The sequence below is a fragment of the Mirounga leonina genome, unplaced genomic scaffold, assembly GCF_011800145.1.
Source record: "Mirounga leonina isolate KUSES-001 unplaced genomic scaffold, KU_Mleo_1.0 Mir_174, whole genome shotgun sequence".
In the NCBI taxonomy this organism is placed as follows: domain Eukaryota; kingdom Metazoa; phylum Chordata; class Mammalia; order Carnivora; family Phocidae; genus Mirounga; species Mirounga leonina.
In genome coordinates this window covers 49,073,743-49,095,498 of record NW_023270451.1, presented here as the reverse complement: position 1 = coordinate 49,095,498, position 21,756 = coordinate 49,073,743, and the positions used below count along the sequence as shown (strand labels likewise).

Genomic DNA, 21,756 nt, shown 5'->3' with positions numbered 1-21,756 from the left:
TTTATTAGGAACTGAAATGAATTTTTGTTGAACTGCACTATTTCTCAAGCTATAACCTAGGTTTATTATGTAAATAGAAAAGGTTTTAGGATTCTTTTACTTACCTCAGTACTCTACTTTTCTTTTCTTTTTCTTTTTTTTTAATACTCTACTTTTCTAATGCAGACTTCTTTTAAATATAAAAAAGATCAATTAGAATAGCTAGGGAAGAAGGAGAGCAAAGACAACATTTAAGAAGTGGTATAGGGGTACTGAATGTTATCAGAAATTGCTTGTCCTCACCACCATTCATCTCCAGAACTTTTTTATTTTCCCAAACAGAAACTATATCTGTTAAACACCAACTCCCCATGCCCCTGTCCCCAGCCCCTTGTAACCTCTGTTCTACTTTCTGTCTCTGCAGATTTGTCTAATGGAGGTACCTCACCCACTGCTTTTTAAATCTCACCCTAATATCCCACTTAATCCTTTGAGAAAATGGGTACATTAGCATTTGCATGGCATTTAAATTTTTAGTATTTTATAGGTATTATTTCCGAAGAGAGCATATAAGATATTCTTAAGTAAATTGTGTAGCTGTGGCAGAGTCTGGGCTTTGATGACAAATAACTGGGTTCAGATAGCAGGTCTGTGCTTCCTTGTGTGATGGCTAGTCAGTTAACCTCTCTGATTCTCAGTAATCTCATCTGTTGTCTAGAAATAATGCTAGCTTTACAGGATTTTATTGACTATGAAGGGAGATAATGAATGAAGCCCATTAACACAGTACCTGGCACAAAAAACAGTAGATGTTATTAATAAAAGCGTATTTGTGTATTTCCTATTTCTCTAAATGTAGACTTCTACATATTAAATATCCTTTTGCTGTAGTATTGTCTTATCCTTCTAAGCAGAGAGGAACAATCCTTATGTGCCCTCATATTTACCAATCAAAAATATGAGGAAAAGCTCTTTCAGACGTCAGCTAAAGCAGAACTTCAACTTAGTAGCCGCTGGCATTGCTTCATCTGTTAAAACCAAGTCCTTGTAGAGGCATGAATGAGTGTAGAGCTAAAGATTGTTTCTAATGTTTTTGGGAGCATGTATTACAAACAGTGTGGCCCTTTATTTGCTTTTAGATTTTAGGAAAAAAAGCAGGAAATTGATGAAGAAAGTAATATGAAACCACATGCTTTTGTTAATCTCTGAATTTGAACTAAACAGCACTTTTGCTGGCCTAATAAAGTCATTATTTCCTGTGCTGGAATAATACACTAAGTTAATCCCTTTTTCCAGACTGCATTTGTGTCATGAACAACAGCTGTCAATTGACATTTATTTTGACATAACATTTGACATGTGCAGAGCTGTTAGATGGAGCTAGGAAGTAGGTTGCAAGCATTAAGTTCTGTCTCATTTTTGCTTACGATCATTGCATGTTATTTCTTAAGAGGTGGAAAAAAAGTAATTATCTATATACAAAGTTGCACAAGGACATGAAGACATCTCTATTTATGCCAGAATTCATCAGATCTCAGCCTCTAGGCATCTCTCGTAATGTGGCAAAATCAGGCATGCTGATGCTAAAAATATATTGTATTCATGTTTTAAGCCATGGTCAGAAAAACTCCTTAAAGCATTTAACCACGCCTCCCACTCTTTTTCAAACATACAGAAAGTATGAAAGTATAGCACAGTGATAACCTGAAAAGGCATGCCTTTTTTTGAGCCCAAGAATGCAGTAGCAAGGAGAAATTAGGAAGTCTTATTATTGACCTTTTCCTTTTATTCAGAAGAAATTGTTCTAAAAATGTTCATATTTAATTACATCAACAATTTGTGCATTTTTAAGGGACTTTATTATTCCTACTTCAAGACCATTATTGAAGCACCTTCATTTTTGGAAGGACTGTGGATGATAATGAACGACAGGCTCACTGAATATCCCCTTGTAATTAATACAGTGAAACGCTTCCACCTTTATCCAGAGGTGAGTACCATTTGGGGGAAAATATTTGTAGAATGATCCGTTTGTATCAGATAAAAATAGTAAGTACAATGATGTTATAAAAAGGAGGGAACCTTTAAGGTTTATTGATTGTATGTGACACTGTATGTCCCTCCTTATAAAAGGAGGGAACCTTTAAGGTTTATTGATTGTATGAGTATCAAAAATTCCTCTCCTAAATTTTAAAGACCCCAGAAACTATGCTTACATAAAGTCAAAGAAACGAATCTTAGTGTGGAAGTAATGACCAGCATAATCAGAGGAGCCAAATGGGAAAGAGCAAAATGTGTTCTAAATGGAGGTGGTCTCTTGGCTTTGGAGACCCTGTGAATGGACATACTGGTCTCATGAAGGAGCACTGAAAGTTAAGAGCAGACCAGTGACCTTGGAGTTACATTAATAGAGCAAGATTTATTTAGTCACATAGTCAGAGGTCTATGAATATCTTCCAATGCTTAGCCTAAAAGAGTATGGATTTTATGGTAGTCTGCAGATTCTAGAAATTGGAACAATGACAAAAAATTAGTAAGTTCAGTTTTTGAACTCTTAAGATAAATGCTAATTTGATGTCATGGTATGCACTACTTTTAAGTTATCACAGAATCTAGCACATTTTTAAAGATTAGTGCTTCTTAGACTTTTCTTATTTTATAGCTTTAAAATTACTATTTTTTTGATTTTGAAATGTTGGAAATTACAGAAACTTTGAGAAAATAAGCAAAGGTGTGATCAACCACCTCGAATGAATAAATGCTACTCTTTTGTAATTTTTGCTTCAGGTATCTTAAAGCATTATAAATACAGTCAGTCATCTTTGTTTTGCTTCCAGTTGAGTTTGCTCCTTTCCCATTCCCACAAGTATCATCATCATGAATGTAATGTGTTTTCATTGTTCCTTATTTTTAAGGATTTTTTTGTAAATCCACATAAATGCTCTTATACTGAATAAAACACTCCATAACTTTTTCCTCAACGTTATATTTTTGAATGCTGTGTATATGTATATTTTTTCTTTAATTTTAACCATTTTATGAATTCCAAGATTATTTATACATTTCCCTCCTCGTGGATATTGTTTCCAGGCTTTAAATAATAAATAGTTCCAAAACATATGTTCTAGTATGTGTTTTCTAACTGTGTATATGTGCAAGATTTGTTGTAGGATATTCTAAAAGTAGAATTGTTGTGTTACAGAGTATATATTTTGCTGACTTTGTCAGATATTGCTAAATTGCTCTCTGAAGCAAATGTAGCCATTCACACTGCTGTGTAGGAGTATTTATTTTTCCTCATATCCTTATTAGATTTCAGTTTATCAAAATTTCTGGTTTTGCTCTTCTAATGGGTGTGATATACTGTTTATTTTAATTTGTACTTCCCTTATTATTTGTGGAGCTAAGAATATTTTCATGTTTAATAGTCATTTGGATTTTTCTTCTATCAATAACATGTATAAATCTTTATCACTACTTGGTAGTTGTTTTCTTACTGATTTGTTGGCAAAATTTATGTATTTTGTAGAGTAATCCTTAGTAATATATGTGCTGAACATATCTTGTCTCTGGCTACTTTTTATTTAATTTTTGTTGAGGTATAACTTACATGCAATAAAATGCACCTGTTTTGAATGTACCGTTCTTTGAGTTATACATTTGACACATGTGTAAAATTGTATAGCCACCACAGTTGAATTATACATTTTCATAATTCTAAGAAGTTTCCACATGCTCCTTTGTGATAACTAGCCTGTCCTCTATTGAGTCGTCTCATCACAGGAGTGGTGAGATGGGACATCATTGCTCTGTTCCTGATCTTAGTGGGAAAGCTTCAAGTTTCTCATCATTAAGTATGATTTTAGCTGTGGGCTTTTGGTAGATATTCTTTATCAAGTTAAGGAAGTTCCCTCTATTCATGGTTTACTGAGAGTTTTCTTAAGATCTTGAATAAGTGTTAAATTTTGTCAATTGCTTCTTCTGGGTCTGTTGATATGATCTTGTAATTTTTTTTCTTTAGCCTGTTGATATGATGGATTATATTAATTGATTTTCAAATTTTGAACCAGCTTTACATACCTGCAGTAAATCCCACTTGGTCAGGGTGTATAATTTTTATACACTGTTGGATTTGATTTGCTAATTTTTTTTTTGAGGATCTATGTTCATGAAAGATATTGTGTGTAGTTTTCTTATAATACCTTTTTCTGGTTTGATGTTAGCATAATGCTGGCCTCAACAAATGAGTTCGTAAGTATTGCCTCTGCTGTATCTTTTGGAAGAGATTCTAGAGAACTGGTATATTTTCTTTGGTACAGTTCACTGGTGACCCCATCTGGGCCTTGTGCTTTCTGATTTGGAAGGTTATTAATTATCAATTAAATTTAATATGGTCCTATTCAGATTGTCTGTTTCTTTTTATGTGAGTTTTGGCAAGAGTGTGTCCTTCAAGGAATTGGTTCATCAGATTGTGAAATTTTTGGGCAAAGGGTTTTTTTATTATTCCTTTATTATCTGCTTAATGTCCATGGGATATGTAGTGACGTCCTCTTCTTTCATTTCAGATATTTGTAATTCATGTCTTCTTTTTTCCTCAGGCTGGCTAGAGATATATCAATTTTACTGATGCTCTGTTGTTAGATGCATGCATGCACATTAAGGATTATGTTGTGTAGAATGGACTGCTTTATTATTATGTGATACCACTCTCTACCCCTGATAACTTTTCTTATTGTAAAGTCTGCTCTGTTTGGAATTAGTATAGCTGCTCCCACTTTCTTTTAATTAGTTTTAGTGTAGTATATCTTACTCCATTCATTTACTTTTAATGTATAGGTGTATTCATTTTTAAAGTTGGTTTCTTTTAGATAACATGTGGTTGGGTCTTCTTTTCTGATCCACTTCGACAATTTCTATCTGTTGATTGGTACATTTATATCATTAACATTCAAAGTGATAATTGATAAAGTTGGATTGATATCTACTATATTTGTTACTATTTTCTATTTGTTGCCTTTGTTCTTTTTACTGTTTTTACTTCCATTCTTTCTATGCCTTTTGTGGTTTTAATTGAGCTTTTATATTATTGCATTTTCTCTCCTTTTTTAGGATATCAGTTATAATTCTTTTTTTACACTTTTTGGCTGCCCTAGAGTTTATAATATACATTTATGACTAATCCAGGACCTCTTTCAAATAATATTAAACCACTTCCTGGGTAGTGTCAGTACCTTATAATAACAAAATAATTGTAATTCCTCCCTCCCAACCCCTGAATCCTTTCTGTCATTCATGTCACCTATACACAAGCATACACACATTCATAATTATACATAGTTGAATACATTGTTGCTATTACTATTTTGAACAAAGCTTATATGTTAGATCAATTAAGAGTAGGAAAAAGGAAAGTTTCTATTTTTATCTTCACTTTTCTTTTTTTGATGCGCTTTTTTCTTTATGGAAATGTAAGTTTCTGATCTATATCTTTTTTTGTCCCCTCTAAAGAACTTTTGTACAAAGTCCCTCAATTTTTGTTTGAGAAAATCTTTATTTCTCCTTCACTGTTAAAGGATAATTTCACATGATACAGAATTCTAAGTTGTTTTTTTTCTCTCAGCACTTTAAATATAGCAGCCCAGTTTCTTCTTGTTTGAATGGTTTCTGAGGAAAAGTCAGATGTAATTCTTATCTTTACTCCCATTAAGTAATGTGTCTGTTTTTTTTTCTGGCTTTTTTCAGAATTTTTTCTTTATCTTTGATTTTCTGTAGTTTGAATACAACATGCCTCGGTGTCATTTTTTGGCACTTATCCTGATTGGTGTTCTCTGAGCTTCCTGGTTTGTGGTTTGGTATCTGACATCAATTTGAGGGACTCCTGAGTCATTTCAAATATTTCTTCTGTTCCTTTCTCCCTTCTCCTTCTGGTATTCCCATTATGTGTATGGTACACCTTTTATTGTCCCATGGTTCTTGAATATTCCAGGGGTTTTTTGTTGTTACTGTTTATTTGTTTTTAAAGATTTTATTTATTTGAGAGAGAGCATGTGTGTGAGCATGAGGTGGGGAGGGGCAGAGGGAGAGGCCTAAGCAGACTCCCCACTGAGCAGGGAGCCAGAACCTGGGCTTGATCCCAGGACCCTGGGATCATGACCTGAGCTGAAAGCAGAGGCTTAAAGAGTGAGCCACCCAAGCACCCCGTGTTGTTGTTGTTTTTTTGTTTTGTCTTTTTTATTTTGGCTTTTCAATTTTAGAGGTTTCTATTGAAATAAACTCAGGCTCAGGGATTTTTCTTCAGCTATGTCCAGTCTACTAATAAGTCAATCAAAGGCATTCTTGATTTCTGTTACAGTGTTTTTGATCTCTAGCAATTCTTTTTGGTACTTTTTAAGAATTTCTTTCTTTCTGCTTACATTACCTATCTTTTCTTACATGCTATTTACTTTATCCATTATAATTTTTAACATATTAATCATAGTTGTTCTAAATTCCCAATTTGATAATTCCAACATCCCTGCCATGTCTGGTTTCTGATGCTTGTTCTATTTCTTCAGCTGTGTTTTTGGCTTTTAGTATGCCTTGTAATTGTTTCTTAATAGCTGGACCTGATGTCCTGAGTAATAAGAACTGCTGTAAATAGGCTTTTAGTAGTGTGGTGGTAAGAAGTATTCTGGGGGCACCTGGGTGGCTCAGTTGGTTAAGCAACTGCCTTCGGCTCAGGTCATGATCGTGGAGTCCCAGGATCGAGTCCCGCCATCGGGCTCCCTGCTGAGCAGGGAGTCTGCTTCTCCCTCTGACCCTCCCTGCTCTCATGCTCTCTCTCTATCTCATTCTCTCTCAAATAAATAAATAAATAAATAATCTTTAAAAAAAAAAAAAGGAAGTATTCTGTAATCCTCTCACTAGGTGTCAGTCTTTTATGAACCTGTGCCTCTGGGCTGTGAATGTCACAAGTTCTCAGGTTTTTTCTCCTGCTTAGGTGCAACAGGATGGCTAGAAGGGGCTGGAATTGGGTATTTCCCTGCTTCCCTCTCTGTTAGGCTCTGATAAAACCTTAGTAGGTTAGGCTCTAGTAAAATAATTTCTCCTGAGGCAGGCTTTGTTAAGAAGAAGAGAGTGCTCTGGTGTATTTCAAAATGGTCTTTTTTCTACTACCCCTTGCCAAAAGCAGGAGATTTTTCTCTGATATTCGCTGTAGGAGCCTGGTGAGCTCCTAGAAGTAAAACTCATAAATGTGCTGGCATTTCCCCTATTATGGGGTCTCCCTGGAATTTTTGACTCTCAGACTTGTCTACCTTATGCCTCCAGCAATTTATCAATTATAGTTTAGCTTTTCCCTACTCTCCAACTGCTTCCCATGGAGGTTTTTGCTCATGGGTTTATGTTCCACTAAGTTGTGATTCTCTCAATTTGCCTGTCAGTCTCCAATATGGGGAATAGGAGTTTGCCCTGTGACCTCACTATATTATGTATATTACCTATACATAACTTACTACAGTCTACTCCTGCTCTCATTTTACTAGTTCAAATGAGGTGCAGAAACCTTACCTCTCTTTACATCTCTTTACCCTTCTCCCTTCATAACATCATCATCTTAAATATTTCTTCTACATCCATTTAAAACCACATCAGACAGTACTATGATGTTTCTTTTAGCCTTCAAACTTATTTTTAAAAAACTCGAAAAGTGAAGTTTATTTTATCCATTTTTTAAATTTCTTCCTTATGTTCTAAGATGCCTTCTTTTATAATTTCATTTCTGTTTAGAGAATTTTCTTTAGCTATTCTTTTAGGGTAAGTCTGCTAACAACATACTTTACTAGTTTTGTTTCATCCTTCATGTAAAACTCCCTTTAATTCTTGAAGACTTTTTTTTTTTTTTTTTGCTGGATATAGGATTCTAGGTTGACAGTTTTTTTCTTTCAGCATTTGATAATTATGCTACTTTATTCTGGCCTTTCGTGGTTTTTGATGAGAAATCTATTGTCAGTTGAATTGTTTTTCTTCTTTTTTTTTTTTTAATTTTATTTATTTATTCATGAGAGACAGAGAGAGAGAGAGAGGCAGAGGGAGAAGCAGGCTCCCAAGGAGCAGGGAGCCCGATGCGGGACTCGATCCCAGGACCCTGAGATCATGACCTGAGCCGAAGGCAGACGCTTAACCATCTGAGCCACCCAGGCGCCCTGTTTTTCTTCTTTAGATAAGATTTTTTTTTCTTCCTTGTTGCTATCTATCTATTTTTTTAGTTTTCACAAGTGTTCAGAAGTATGATGTTTAAAAGTTTTCCAAAAGTGTGATGTGTCTTGGTGTGGATTTCTTTGGTTTTATCCTATTTTTGTTTTGCTCAGCTTTGGTTTCTTCTTTCTTTTCTCTTTCCAAGACTTCAGTGATAACAAATGTTAGATCTTTTCTTATAGTCCCAGAGGTCCCTAGGGAACCTTATTATTATTATTTTTTTCAAATCTTTTTTTTCTCTGTTGCCCAGATTGAGCAATTTCTGTTGCTTTGTCTATTAGTTCATGGATTATTTTCCTCTATCCCTTCATTCAGCTGTTAAGCTCATTCATTGAGTTTTAGTTTTGGTTATTGTATTTTTCAGTTCTGAAATTTTTGTTTCTTTCATATCTTCTGTTTCTTTCCTGAGACTTTCTGGGTTTTTGTTTCCAGTACATTCATAATTTCTCATTGGAGCAATTATTCTAATATTTTTGTCATCTCATTTTTGGAATCTCTTGATTTTTTTCCATTCAGTTTGAGATCCTTATGGTTCTTGATATGATGAGTGAGTTTCATTATATTGGACATCAATGTCCATTTGTTGATGGACATTTGATCATTATTTTATGAAACTGGATCTTATTTAAACCTTAGTTTTAGCTGGCTTTCTTTGGCATCACTCCAGCAAAGGAAGGACGACGTTTGCCATCTTGTTATTGCCAGTTGGGTATCGAAGTCCAGGTTTCTCTCCTGGCCTCTGTTGACCCCAAGGTAGAGGTATTCCTCGTTACCTTTGAGTGGGATCGGAGTTCTGACCAACTCTGATCTCTGTAGACACCATGGTGTGGATAGCCTTGTTACCCCTGGGTGATAATGAAAGCCCTGACTCCTCACTAAGCCTTCTCTTACACTACCACACTGGGAAGGGGAAAGGATGACTTACTGCTGGTTGGGGTAGAAGTCCAGGCTCCTTACATGGTCTGTACTGACACCGTGGGGATAGAGAGCGTCCTACTTGGCTTTTTCTTAACAACATTTTAGTGGGTGAGTTGAGATGACTTATTAAAAGCTTAGAGAAGGTTGAAGTCTAGTTCCCAATTTGACCTTTATTGGGGGGACCATATGGGTTTTTGTTGTTGTTATTGTTGTTTTCTGTGGTATTTGGGTGAGGGGAGAGATTATTGTTTATAAAGTTTTTATGTATTCCTAGGCTGCCACTTTCCTGGTCCTTTAGCTAGAGAGAACAGGCTTTTGTCAGTCTTTTTTTGTGTCTGAACCCATTGGTGTTTCTGGTTGTCAGGCTCTTTAACTCCAAATCTGAGAAAATGAGGCAAAAGGAAAGTCCAGGAAACTCATCACCATGTTGTTCCTTGGGTCCTAAGATCCCTAGGTAGTTTGCCTTCTCTCTACCTTTCAGGGTCTTCTTATGTTTGATTTATATAATTCCCAGAAGAAATAGCAGAAAGTACGTCTACTCCATCTTCTCCAAAGCAGAAATTCATATTATTTAACTATTTATATATTGTTTTTCATTTTTTTGTTCTGTTCAAGTTATTTTCTTATTTCCCATTGATTTTTCTCTTTGATCTATTGGATATTTAGTATTATGTTGTTTAATTTCCAAGTACTTGGAGGCTTCCCAGATTTCTTTTTTTCCCTTTTTTTTAGAGAGGGAAAAAAGAGGTGGGGGAGGGGTAAGGGGAGAAGGAGAGAGAAAATCTTAAGCAGGCTCCATGCCCAGTGTGGAGCCTGACACGAGGCTCGATCTCACGACCTTGAGATCATGACCTGAGCCAAAATCAAAAGTCAGACATTTAAGTGACTAAGCCACCCAGGTGCCCCCCTTTTTTTATTTCTGTAAGTATTTTTCAATGTAATTTTTAGTAGTAACAATTGTATAGTATAGACCTAAGTTCTAAGATGAAAGAAGCTGTTTTCTGCACCAGCTTTCTTTATATCCCAGCTTACCTTCAGAGACACTCTTCTGTTCTTATTTCCTCTGATGATTATCTGTATGACTCTAGTGTAAGTGCAAAAATTTAAAAGACAACCGATTTCTCGAATCTTCAATTTTAGTTAATGTTGATTTATTCTGTGTGTATAAGATGAGGATTTAGCTTATTACACTAGTTTTAGGGTTATTTTTAGAACTTTAGTAAAATCGTTTCTTGTTCCATTAATTTCTAACTATGTTCTCTAAGACATTAGCTAATTTTTTCCTTTTACTTATTCAAAGATATTGAATAATTAGCAGTTTTCAGTCTCCTTGATGTTATGAAAAAGTAATCTGATAACGTAAATAGTATCATAAAGGATGAGGCAACAAGGAATCATTCGGTCTTATTTCACATTGCATAGATACAATATGGAGAAGATCTAGATATGGTTGCAACCTTATATGTTACTTCAGTGTTGAAATGAATGTCCATACTTTTTGTGTTCATAAGGAGATTAATTTCTCACCCAAAGCTAAAAGTGTTAAGTTTGGAATAATGTATTTTGAAAAGGCAAAGCATTTAATGCTTAACTATATGCCAGCATGTAAGCTCTAATCCCTCATCACTCCTGCAAGGTGGTTATTATTAACATCATTTTAGAGATGAGGTGGCCAACATTCAGAGGTTGAAGGATTTACTTCAGGATATCAAACCATAACTTGCAGAGTCAGAATTTGTGTTCAATTCTGACTTTAAAGCAGTGTTTTCTTATTATATCAAACTATCTCTCAGAAAGGAATACAATTCTAGATTTAGTACATACATTTAATGTGGTAAGTTTTTGTACATGGATGATAAATACACAAGAATATATTACAATTTTTTTGTATAAGGTCAGGTTTATAAGAGTAAGTGATAAAATAATGAATTTACACTTTTTGTATATGGAAAGATATTTATGATGTTTGGTGATGTGTATTATGTTAACATCTTACATAATATTATAGGATACCGGATCTAGCTATGTGTTTTTATATACCAAGGGGGAGACTGGGAGGATGATCACCAAAATATTAAAAATAGTTAGCTCTGGGTGGTTTTTACTTTTCACTTTGAACTCTTTATTTTTTTATTCTTTTCCCAATGATTTTGCTTTATTTTTCCCAAATCTATAAATTATTAAAAAAAAATCTCCCAGGCATGACCATTTTGTTTGTAGTTTTCTATGGTTGTTCTTCTCCTTTGTCTTTAAACTTCACAAAGTGGTTTGCAGAATGGGAAGAATTGGTTAATGAAACCTGCTTGGTCAAAGTTTTAATGGGCACAGGAGCTATTATTCCATATGTAGTTGGTTTTATATTTTTTAGACTGTGAAGCAAATAAATTCAATAAATGAAATGTTATGAAATATTCCTGTAAATCATTGTATTTTCCTATTAATCACCATCATATTTTAATTATAAGCTATTTACTTATTTTACAGCTACTGTTTTTTATGTAGAATTGATCAAAGAATATACTACAGAGATGGTGATCATAACAAATTTTTGTAGATGTGCACTAATCAGTAATATACAAATTTAGTTTATTGTATGTATATATATATAATTTTAAAATGACTGTTTTCCAAATGAAATGACTTAAATAAATTTGTCAAAGTTTATAATGTCAAAGGAAACCATCATAAAATAGTATTTTGGAAAAATTATTATTATGAAGATAGGATCTTTTCTTCCATCACCTCTTTTTGTTTTTGTCTTTGTAGGTGATTATAGCCTTCTGGTATCGCACATTTGTGGGAATAATGAATTTATTTGGGCTAGAAGCTAAGACCTGCTGGAATGTCACCAGAGTAGAACCTTTAAATGAAGTTCAAAGTTGTGAAGGCATGTTTCTTTCTAAAATGTTGCTGTGTTGTCATTAATTGTATATATGTGCATATATGATATTCATTAAGTTGTCACTGAGTGATAAGTTAGTATTTACTGTTGGGATCAAGATGCCCCAGGTAGTCACGGACCTCACCTTCACAGAGTTTACACATAAGAAGAGCATTAGTAGTTACAATGCGATGGGTGTTACAAATAAGAAAATGAGATTGCTAAGGTTAGGAGTAAGGGAGAAGTGTTTCAAGAATAGGAACCAGAATATTCAGAAGTCCCAAGGCGAGAGAAAACTGAAAGAAGGCTAGACTTCTGGGTGCAGAGAGAGAAAGAGAGAAAAATGGTGTGAAATGATGCTGGGAATGTAAGCAAGAGTCAGAAAACAAAAGACCACTTGCTGGCTAAGGATTTTATACTTTACTCATTGAAGAATTTTAGCAAGTTAACATTTTAAAAACATTATTTTGCCAGTTATATGGAAAAGATACTAGTAAAGGACAAAAGTGGGTTCAGTGATGCCAGAGAGGAGACTGTTATTCTCTCAGCAGCTGATTGCAAGACGGATAACTGGAAAATGCAGATATCTGGGAGATTTGGGAAGCAGAATTGACAAGATTTGGTAATGGATTGATGGGAGAGGGGAAGGAGAGTGAAGTCATGTAACACCGGTTTCTGGCTTAAGTAATTGAGTTTCTTTGAATGGTAAAAACATTTTAAAAGTAGCAGGTTTGAATTGCTACGGTAGTTTGAAGTACCTGGGAGACCTCAAAGTGGAAGTGTCAAGTGGCTACCTGCCTGGACATATATAGGAAGAAGAAAGTTCTGGTCTAATATAAACTTGGAGTCATCTGTATACAGATGATCATTGGAGCCTTGGAAGTATAAGAATTTCCTTAAGGATTCCCGTATGAGACCTAGCAATTTTGGGGTGGAGTCTTTTGGGCTTTCCACATAAAGTATCATGTCATCTGCGAAGAGAGAGAGTTTTACTTCTTCTTTGCCAATTTGGATGTCCTTTATTTCTTCTGTTGTCTGATTGCTAAGGCTAGGACTTCTAGTGCTATGTTGAATAGCCGTGGTGATAGTGGACATTCCTATCGTGTTCCTGACCTTAGGGGGAAAGCTCTCAGTTTTTCCCCATTGAGAATGATACTCGCTGTGGGAAGCTTTTTGTATATGGCTTTAATGATATTGAGGTATGTTCCCTCTATCCTTACACTGTGGAGACTGGCTAAAATTAACAAGACAGGAAACGACAGATGTTGGTGAGGATGTGGAGAAAGGGGAACCCTCTTATGCTGCTGGTGAGAATGCAAGCTGGTACAGCCACTCTGGAAGACAGTATGGACGGTCCTCAAGAAGTTAAAAGTAGAGCTACCCTACAACCCAGCAATTGCACTACTGGGTATTTACCCAAAGGATACAAACGTTGTGATCCAGAGGGGCACCTGCACCCCAATGTTTATAGCAGCAATGTCCACAATAGCCAAACTATGGAAAGAGCCTGGATGTCCATCAACAGATGAATGGATAAAGAAGATCTGGTATATATATATATATATATATATATATATATATATATATATATACACAATAGAATATTACCCAGCTACCAAAAAGGATGAAATCTTACCATTTACATCAACATGGATGAAACTGGAGGGTATTATGCTGAGCGAAATAAGTCAGTCAGAGAAAGACAATTATCATATGGTTTCACTGATATGTAGAATTTAAGAAACAAAACAGGATCAGAGGGGAAGGGAGGGAATAATAAAATAAGACAAAATCAGAGAGGGAGACAAAACAACCATAAGAGACTCGTAACCATAGGAAACTGAGGGTTGCTGGAGGGGAGGTGGGAGGGATGGGGTACCTGGGTGATGGACATTAATGAGGGCACATAATGTAATAAACACTGGGTGTTATATGCAACTGATGAATTACTGAACTCTACATCTGAAACTAATGATACACTATGTGTTAACTAATTGAATTTAAATAAAATGAGTGAAAATATTAAAAAAAAGAATTTCCTTAAGGAGAATATGCAGATTGAGAAAAGAGGAGGGCCTATGACAGAACCTAAGGTGATCCAACAGTGAAGAGGTGTGGTGTGTAATGGAGGAGGTTATTACAGCAGACTGAAAAGGAATGGTCAGAGAAGTAGAAGGAATCAGAAAAGCCAGCCTTCAGATCTTGGCTCCATCAGTTACACCTAAATAACTTTTGGCAAGCTATTTAAGTTTTCTGTGTTCTGTTATCTCAGTCAGTAGTAAGAGTATTTTCTTACTAACTAATCTCATAGATCCGTTCTGAGAATTCTGTGTGATCATTGTATAGCACCTAATAGACTATATGTGTGTTTACACACACACACACACACACACATTGTTTATACATGGGATATATTAAGAATTAAGGTTTTTTCTATACATAATAATGGATCAAGGAACTAGGTCATCTCATATGGACTAAAGGTGCTGCTTGAGGTCAGGGGCCATATCTTACTCATCCTAGAGCCTAGCAAAGGAAAAAACAATGCAGTGGGTTTTCTCCTGTAATGTATGCGGTGACTCTCCACAGAGAGTTGTAGATAATGAACAATAGCAGCATCACCTAAACAAAGTGAAGCACCAGCTAATCATTACAGTATAATAATACCTCAAGTAAAGGGAAAGTACTTCTGTAACTCTTAAATAGAGCAGCAATCTGAACAGTGAATGTTTTCAGCAAGTTCATGAACCCTTGATTATAAAGCACTGAGATAATTATGCCCAATTGCTTTATAGTCATTTATTCATTAAATACTGAATAATCTGTTTTTTTAAAGGATTGGGAGACCCTGCTTGCTTTTATGTTGCTGTGATTTTTATTTTAAATGGAGTAATGATGGGATTGTTCTTCATATATGGTGCATACCTGAGGTAAGATTACCGTATTAAAAGATCTCTCAGTGGGCTTATAAGGACTGGCTGACATTTTCTGATTAAATGAAAAGGATAATTATGAGATTAATTGATTAATATGGGATTTTATAAATTTATTTTTTTCAAAAACTTAGCTGGTATCGCGCAACCAGAAACTAGAGCTGTCACTAAAATATCTTAAAGCCAAAAAAATAAAAAATAAATAAAATATCTTAAAGGCCTCTCTTTTTTTTTTTTTTTAAAGATTTTATTTATTTATTTGACAGAGACACAGCTAGAGAGGGAATACAGCAGGGGGAGTGGGAGAGGGAGAAGCAGGCTTCCCGCTGAGCAGGGAGCCTGATGCGGGGCTCGATCCCAGGACCCTGGGATCATGACCTGAGCCGAAGGCAGACGCTTAACGACTGAGCCACCCAGGCGCCCCGCCTCTCTTTTATCCTTGTGGGGATTTTTTTTTAAAAACTAATTAAAATTCCTTGAAGTTTTTAATGAGAATACTTCTAGACAATATGTAAAATTACTATAACAGGAATCTTTGGTTGGCATTAGTGGCAGGTTATTTCTAATTTTAGTGTCTGTAAATGTGAAATTAAGAAAGAAGTAAAAAAACGTGTATCACTGTAGCAGACACTTACATTTGATAGCCTATCTTTCTTGTTAATAGTACCACAATTTGGTTTGGGGTAGCAGTGTGTCCAATCTCAGGTGATAGGTTGAAGTTAATTAAGACAATTATCTATTTTGCTTCCCACTCTCCATTGCTTCTTGGGATATCCATATGAGCTAGTTTTTTTCAGTGAAAAATATGGTGAAATCAGTCTTGTTTACACCTAGGAAAGCATTTGTCTTTCTCATAAAAGGATAGATTTCAGCTGTCCCTTCTCTGTTTCCTGCTTTTAAACTCAAGTGTGATACCTGGAGCTGCTGCGGTCATCTTGTGACCCTGAAGGAAAGGCCATAAACATAGCATAAGTCTGCCCTAACGTCCTTGTGCTGCTGAACCAATGCCAACAGACACTTACCTTTCATTTTCTTGTTGAATGACATAGTAAACATCCATGTTATTTAAGTCACTTTTGTTAGGTTTTGTTTCTTACAGCAGAATATATTCCTAACTGATCATCAGCTTTCTTTATAATGTTATTCTTGAACTGCACAACATTTAAAGTTAAAAATCTAGATCTAATCTTTCAGTAAGTATTGAGTTCATATTGGGTTTTCATAGGGTTTATGTCTATGTAGAGATTAATATATATACACTTCTTGTTTTAGGAAATTTTCAGCTTAAAAATACTAGCATAGTACCAATAAAAAATTGTGACATTTGCAACATTGTACCAGGTATCCTATCCAGCACAGTAAGTCAAGAAAAAGTAGTAGTAAGTATAAAGATTGGAAAACTTGGAAAAAAGAAACAAGTGTCTGTCCTTAAAGCAGATCACATGATTTTATGTAGAAAATCCAAAAGAATCTATGGGTAAAGTATTAAAATAATAAAATTTATAATGTTACTGAATACAAAAATTAATATGCAGACATTGTAAATCTATACTTTGTTTTTTTAAGTGAAATTTTAAAAGGATGCCATTTAGAAAAGCATTGAAAGCATGAAATTTTTGATAAATATTTGATAAGAAATATGTATGACCTCTTTGGGAAAATTGTCGAACTTTTTTAGAGACTTTTGGGAAATCTAAGTAAGTGGATATCTAAATAAATATAAATAAATCATGGATTAGAAGACAAAATTAAAAAGTTGAGAGTTATTCCAATTGATTTATAGATTCAGTACATTGCCAATTTTGTTTGCCTTGGTAAACTGATTTTAAAATTGTTCAGAAATGCACAGGGCCTAAAATAGTGGAGACATTCTTGAACAAGATAGGAGGACTTGCTTTAGTAATCATTTCTGTATTATAAAACCGATATAAATAAGGCAATGTGATTGTCGCATAGGGATAGGCAAGTAGATCAGTGGAATAAAGCAGGTCTCAGAAACACTTGTCCCATTTAAAGACACTTAATGTATGATAGAGTGGATATTGTACATCAGTAGGTAAGGACCATCTTCTCAATAAATGGTGCTGGAATAATTGGAAGATCATAAGGAACAAAGAGAAGTTGGAACTATATGAAAATTAAATTCAAGTTAGATTATAAAATATGAAAGACAAAGTTATAAAATGCTTAAAATGTTATATAGAAGAATATCAGTAACTTGGGATAAGAAAAGATTTCTTTTAAACTTAAGAAAAGTTTTGCCATGAAGAAGAAAACTAATAAATTTGATGGGAAGAATTTAAGTTCCTCAAGATATTATACAATAAAATGATAAGCCACAGACTGGGAAAAGATATTGCAAAGCATATACCAAACATAGTATCCAGACATTACAATCATTAATTTGATGATTTAACTAATTTATTGAATGCTTACTGTGACCAGAAGCACTACTCTAGGTGCCAGGAATACAATCTCTGTCCTCATGGAATGCATATTCTAGAGGGTAGACAAAGACTAAGAAGACAGCCCAATAGAAAACTGCACAAAATATTCATGATCAAATATATACCAGAAGAATTCCAAATTACCAATAAACATATGTAAAGTTGACCAACATCATTAGTTATCAGAAAAATACAAATTTAAACCATGACATACTATTTCACATCTACTAGATTGGCAAAAGAAACTTTTAACCATGGCAGATGGACATATAAATTAGTAAAATTATTTTGGAAAAACTGTGCATAATTTAGTAGAGTTGAAGGTGTAGATACCTTCTAACTCCACAATTCCTTTATAAAGTATATACATACAGGGAACAAACTTGGTGGTTGCCACTGGGGAAGGGGGGTGGGGATACAGGCGTCCAGTTATGGAATGAATAAGTCACAGGGTGGAAAGGTACAGCATAGGGAATATAGTCAATGGCATTGTAATAGCGTTGTGTGGTGACAGGTGGTAGCTACACTTGTGAGTATAGATGTTGAATCGTTATGTTGTATACCTGAAGCTAATGTAACATTGTGTGCCAATTATACTAATATATATAAAAATATGTATGTATACATATGCCTAAGAAATTTTGTACATGTACACCAGGAAGTATGTACAAGAATATAACAGTATTGTTTGTAATAGCTGCAAACTGAAAACAACTCAAATGTCTAACAACAGAGAAATGTACACATTACAGTTCATTAATACAGTGGAATACTGTACAATATTGAGAATGAATGAGCTATAGCTACATACATCAACATGGACAAATCTTACAAATAATAGTGTTGAATGAATGAAGGTAAGCACAAACTTAAAAGATGCAACTTCCATTTGTGTAAAGTTTAAGAACAGATTAAATCATACTATTGGTATGTGTATAGATGTGGTTATGTTAATAATCACAAAAATCAGGATAGTGGCTGTCTGAAGGGGTATCAAGTGGGGACTCAGAGTGTGATGATCAGTTTTCTGTTCCAGTGATATTATGCTTTTAGTTACAAGTATGTTCACTTTATAATTGTTCTAGGAACTAGAAAATTTTATGTACTTTTTTATTTATGCCTTATAGGAAAATATAAACTCATCAGTATTTTGAGGGAAAATTACTTTTAGATTATGTTGGCAGGCTTTAAAATGTTCTATTTTTTAAAAATGTTCTATTTTTGAAATTAGCTCCTATTATGCTTCTTTAATATGTAAAATGTTACACAAGACTAAATTTTTTTTAAATTTGTATTTTTCACTGGGAGAGCTCCTCAGGAAGTGATGGTCTTCTCTAAATTGGTTACACAGTTCTGTAATATCAAATACATTATTAGGCTCCAGTCTTTGAGAAGGATATGTAAATATAAAAAATGTTGGCTATAAAAGTGTTGCCAAAACTGTGAGGAGATTGGAAGTGATGGCATATGAAAAACAAAAGAAATAGGAATTGGGGGTAAATTTTTTATTTCTTACCCTGGCCGCTCTCCCCTGTTGGTGTTAACTTGGAAGGAAGAATAGAAATTTTCCATTTCTCTTCTTTTGGTGGTTAATGATAAAATGGTAACCTGCATATCTGACTTTATCAAGTCCAAAATTAATTGAGATCTTTCCCCTTCTTCTGATCAGTACAAAGAATTTTAGGACACTTTGCTTCAAAACAGCCCCTCACATCTTACAATTACTATCATAGTTTAGTGCCTCTATTACCCTCCACAGCAGGCACTATTATTGCTGTTTATATTGTCAATTCTTTTTTTTTTTATATTGTCAATTCTTGCTTAGATTTATATCCACATGATCCTACGTTCTGTAGGCTGCATTTGTTCTGCTTCTCACACCTTCCTCCTCTCAATTTCTTTCTTTTCAAAGACATCCTTTGAATTTTCTTTAGTGAAAATCTATTAATGGTAAATCACTTCCCATTAGCTTTGCTTGTTTTGAGCTCATTCCATCTGTTCTTCCATCATTCATGTGATATTTATTGTCTTCCAAGTGTGAAGTTGTGGATACAGTGATGAAAACTTACAAAGAAAAGGCAACTTTAAGAAATGGTTCTTTTTTTTTTTTTTAAAGATTTTATTTATTTGACAGAAAGAAACACAGTGAGAGAGGGAACACAAGCAGGGGGAGTGGGAGAAGGAGAAGCAGGCTCCCCACTGAGCAGAGAGCCCGATGTGGGGCTCGATGTGGGGCTCGATGTGGGGCTTGATCCCAGGACCCTGGGATCATGACCTGAGCCAAAGGCAGATGCTTAATGACTGAGCCACCCAGGCGCCCCAAGAAATGGTTCTTAATCTTTGATGATCATCAGCCATTCAGGATCTGAGTTTTGTATTCTGCATGATGGTTTCTTTGGGACTGAATCAAAGAATGTTTGCAGTAATTTAGACAGTTCAAAGTCACTGTTAAGTGAAACTGCTGGGCTCTTGTCTTTGTCTCTCAGTCACTGAAATCCAATTTCAATAAAAAACTGGCCTCCAGAAAATTCAGAGAATGCAATATAGACTTTGAAGTCCTGGCCTGCCTGTTAAAAATTTTTACATTCACATCTTATATGTTTTATTTAGAAAATATTTTAAATACAACAAATTATAAAATTCAGATTACTTTGTATGTATATTTTGTATACTTGTACATTCAAGATTAAAACATTACATGCATACTTTTGAAATTTTTGCATTATTTTGTATGGGGTTTAGTACTATAGCATTTTAAATATGACTTTAAATTCTAAGATAATTTTGTAAAAACTCACTATATATATATATTTTTTAAGATTTTATTTATTCATTCAAGACACAGAAAGAGAGAGAGAGCATGAGCAGGGGGAGAGGCAGAGGGAGAAGCAGGCTCCCTGCCGAGCCAGGAGCTGGACATGGGGCTCGATCCCAGGACCCCGGGACCATGACCCGAGCCGAAGGCAGATGCTTAACCATCTGAGCCACCCAGGCGCCCCGTAAAAAACTCACTATATTTTTATGAATTATTAATGTATACTCTTTTTTTTTTTTAACAGTGGGACTCAACTTGGAGGTCTAATTACAGTATTATGCTACTTTTTCAACCATGGAGAGGTTTGTTTTCTAGAAAATAGTTTTTAAGATAGAGGGGCTGTATGGGAACAAGGAAGTATATTCATCAAAACAATATATAATTTGCATGTTATTTAGGACTGCAATATTTTATCATGTTAATATTCATATTTTAATCATGTCTATCCACATTTTACATAATTAGAATTTATGATGTGAAATATCTTGCCTGATTTTTAGTGTACCTATATTTTGTAGAAAATCCAAATACTCTGTTTTGTTAACAAAGGAAATACTGTACTTATTAAGTTCAGGCACTTTATATAAACATTATCTCATTTACTCCCATGACATTTTATGGAAGGTAGTTATTATCCTCACTGTAGAAGATATGAAATTGAAATTTATAGTTGTTATGTTACTTATACAAGATTCCACATTCAATAACTGGTGAAACTGGGCTTCCCATTTTCCATCTGTCTGGCTCCAAAACCTTGCTTCCTTCTATTACATCATGCTGCCTTTTCAATTACACAAAATGCTGAATTCAAAATAGAAACTTACTAACTCAGTCCAATGGGATATAGTTCACCTACAAAGAGTTCATAGAAACTTATTTAGAATATGTTAGATTCATTCAACAGTATACTGAGTATGTAACCTGTGCCAGATTCTGTTCGATGCTGAGATGTAGCAATGAAAAGTGAGAGAATATGACTGCTAGCTTTTGGAAACTATATAATATGTTGTGGCATGGATTACATAGGGTTGGTTGAAGTTTTTATCCATTACTACTAGAAAAGGTAAATAATTGATGAATTTTAGAAAATCAGACAAAGGAATCATAAAAATTATACATAAATATGTAAACTTAAACAAATGCATTCATTTACCAGTGTGTTCATGTAAAGACAAAACCTTTTCTTTGAGTATGCCAGATGAATTGACTTTCTTATACATACCATAATCCATCTTTTAAAGTTTAGTTTTGGTTTCTTGGAAGAGGAGTAATAAGAGTTTATAAGAGTTTCAATTCTTTCTAGAATTTTAGAGTTCTTGATATAAAACTTTCACAATATTCTCACTCATGTCTTAAAAATAATTAGTTTTAAAGTCTATACAAAATGTCAGTACTTTAATTTATGTATCACATTAGTAATTTCCAGATAACTTCCAGGTGTTTTTAGAAACTTAACCGTTAACTCTTTTGAAGGTGTATTTCACAAATTCAGAGACAATTTTAGTTACTTGTAGTGTGTGCTTATACTCATTAAACTTGTTATGTTTA

The 21,756-nt window shown here is 34.4% G+C and overlaps 1 protein-coding gene across 1 annotated transcript in view; it reads left to right on the top strand.

Annotated features, from left to right (window-relative positions):
- DPY19L2 (dpy-19 like 2) overlaps nucleotides 1–21,756 on the top strand; it is a 90,883-nt gene that overhangs the window by 6,092 nt on the left and 63,035 nt on the right. Inside the window, exons 4-7 of the mRNA XM_035021409.1 lie at nucleotides 1,832–1,969; nucleotides 11,899–12,019; nucleotides 14,850–14,943; nucleotides 20,453–20,510. Coding sequence (XP_034877300.1) covers nucleotides 1,832–1,969; nucleotides 11,899–12,019; nucleotides 14,850–14,943; nucleotides 20,453–20,510 — 411 coding nt within the window. The remainder of the gene's footprint in view (nucleotides 1–1,831; nucleotides 1,970–11,898; nucleotides 12,020–14,849; nucleotides 14,944–20,452; nucleotides 20,511–21,756) is intronic.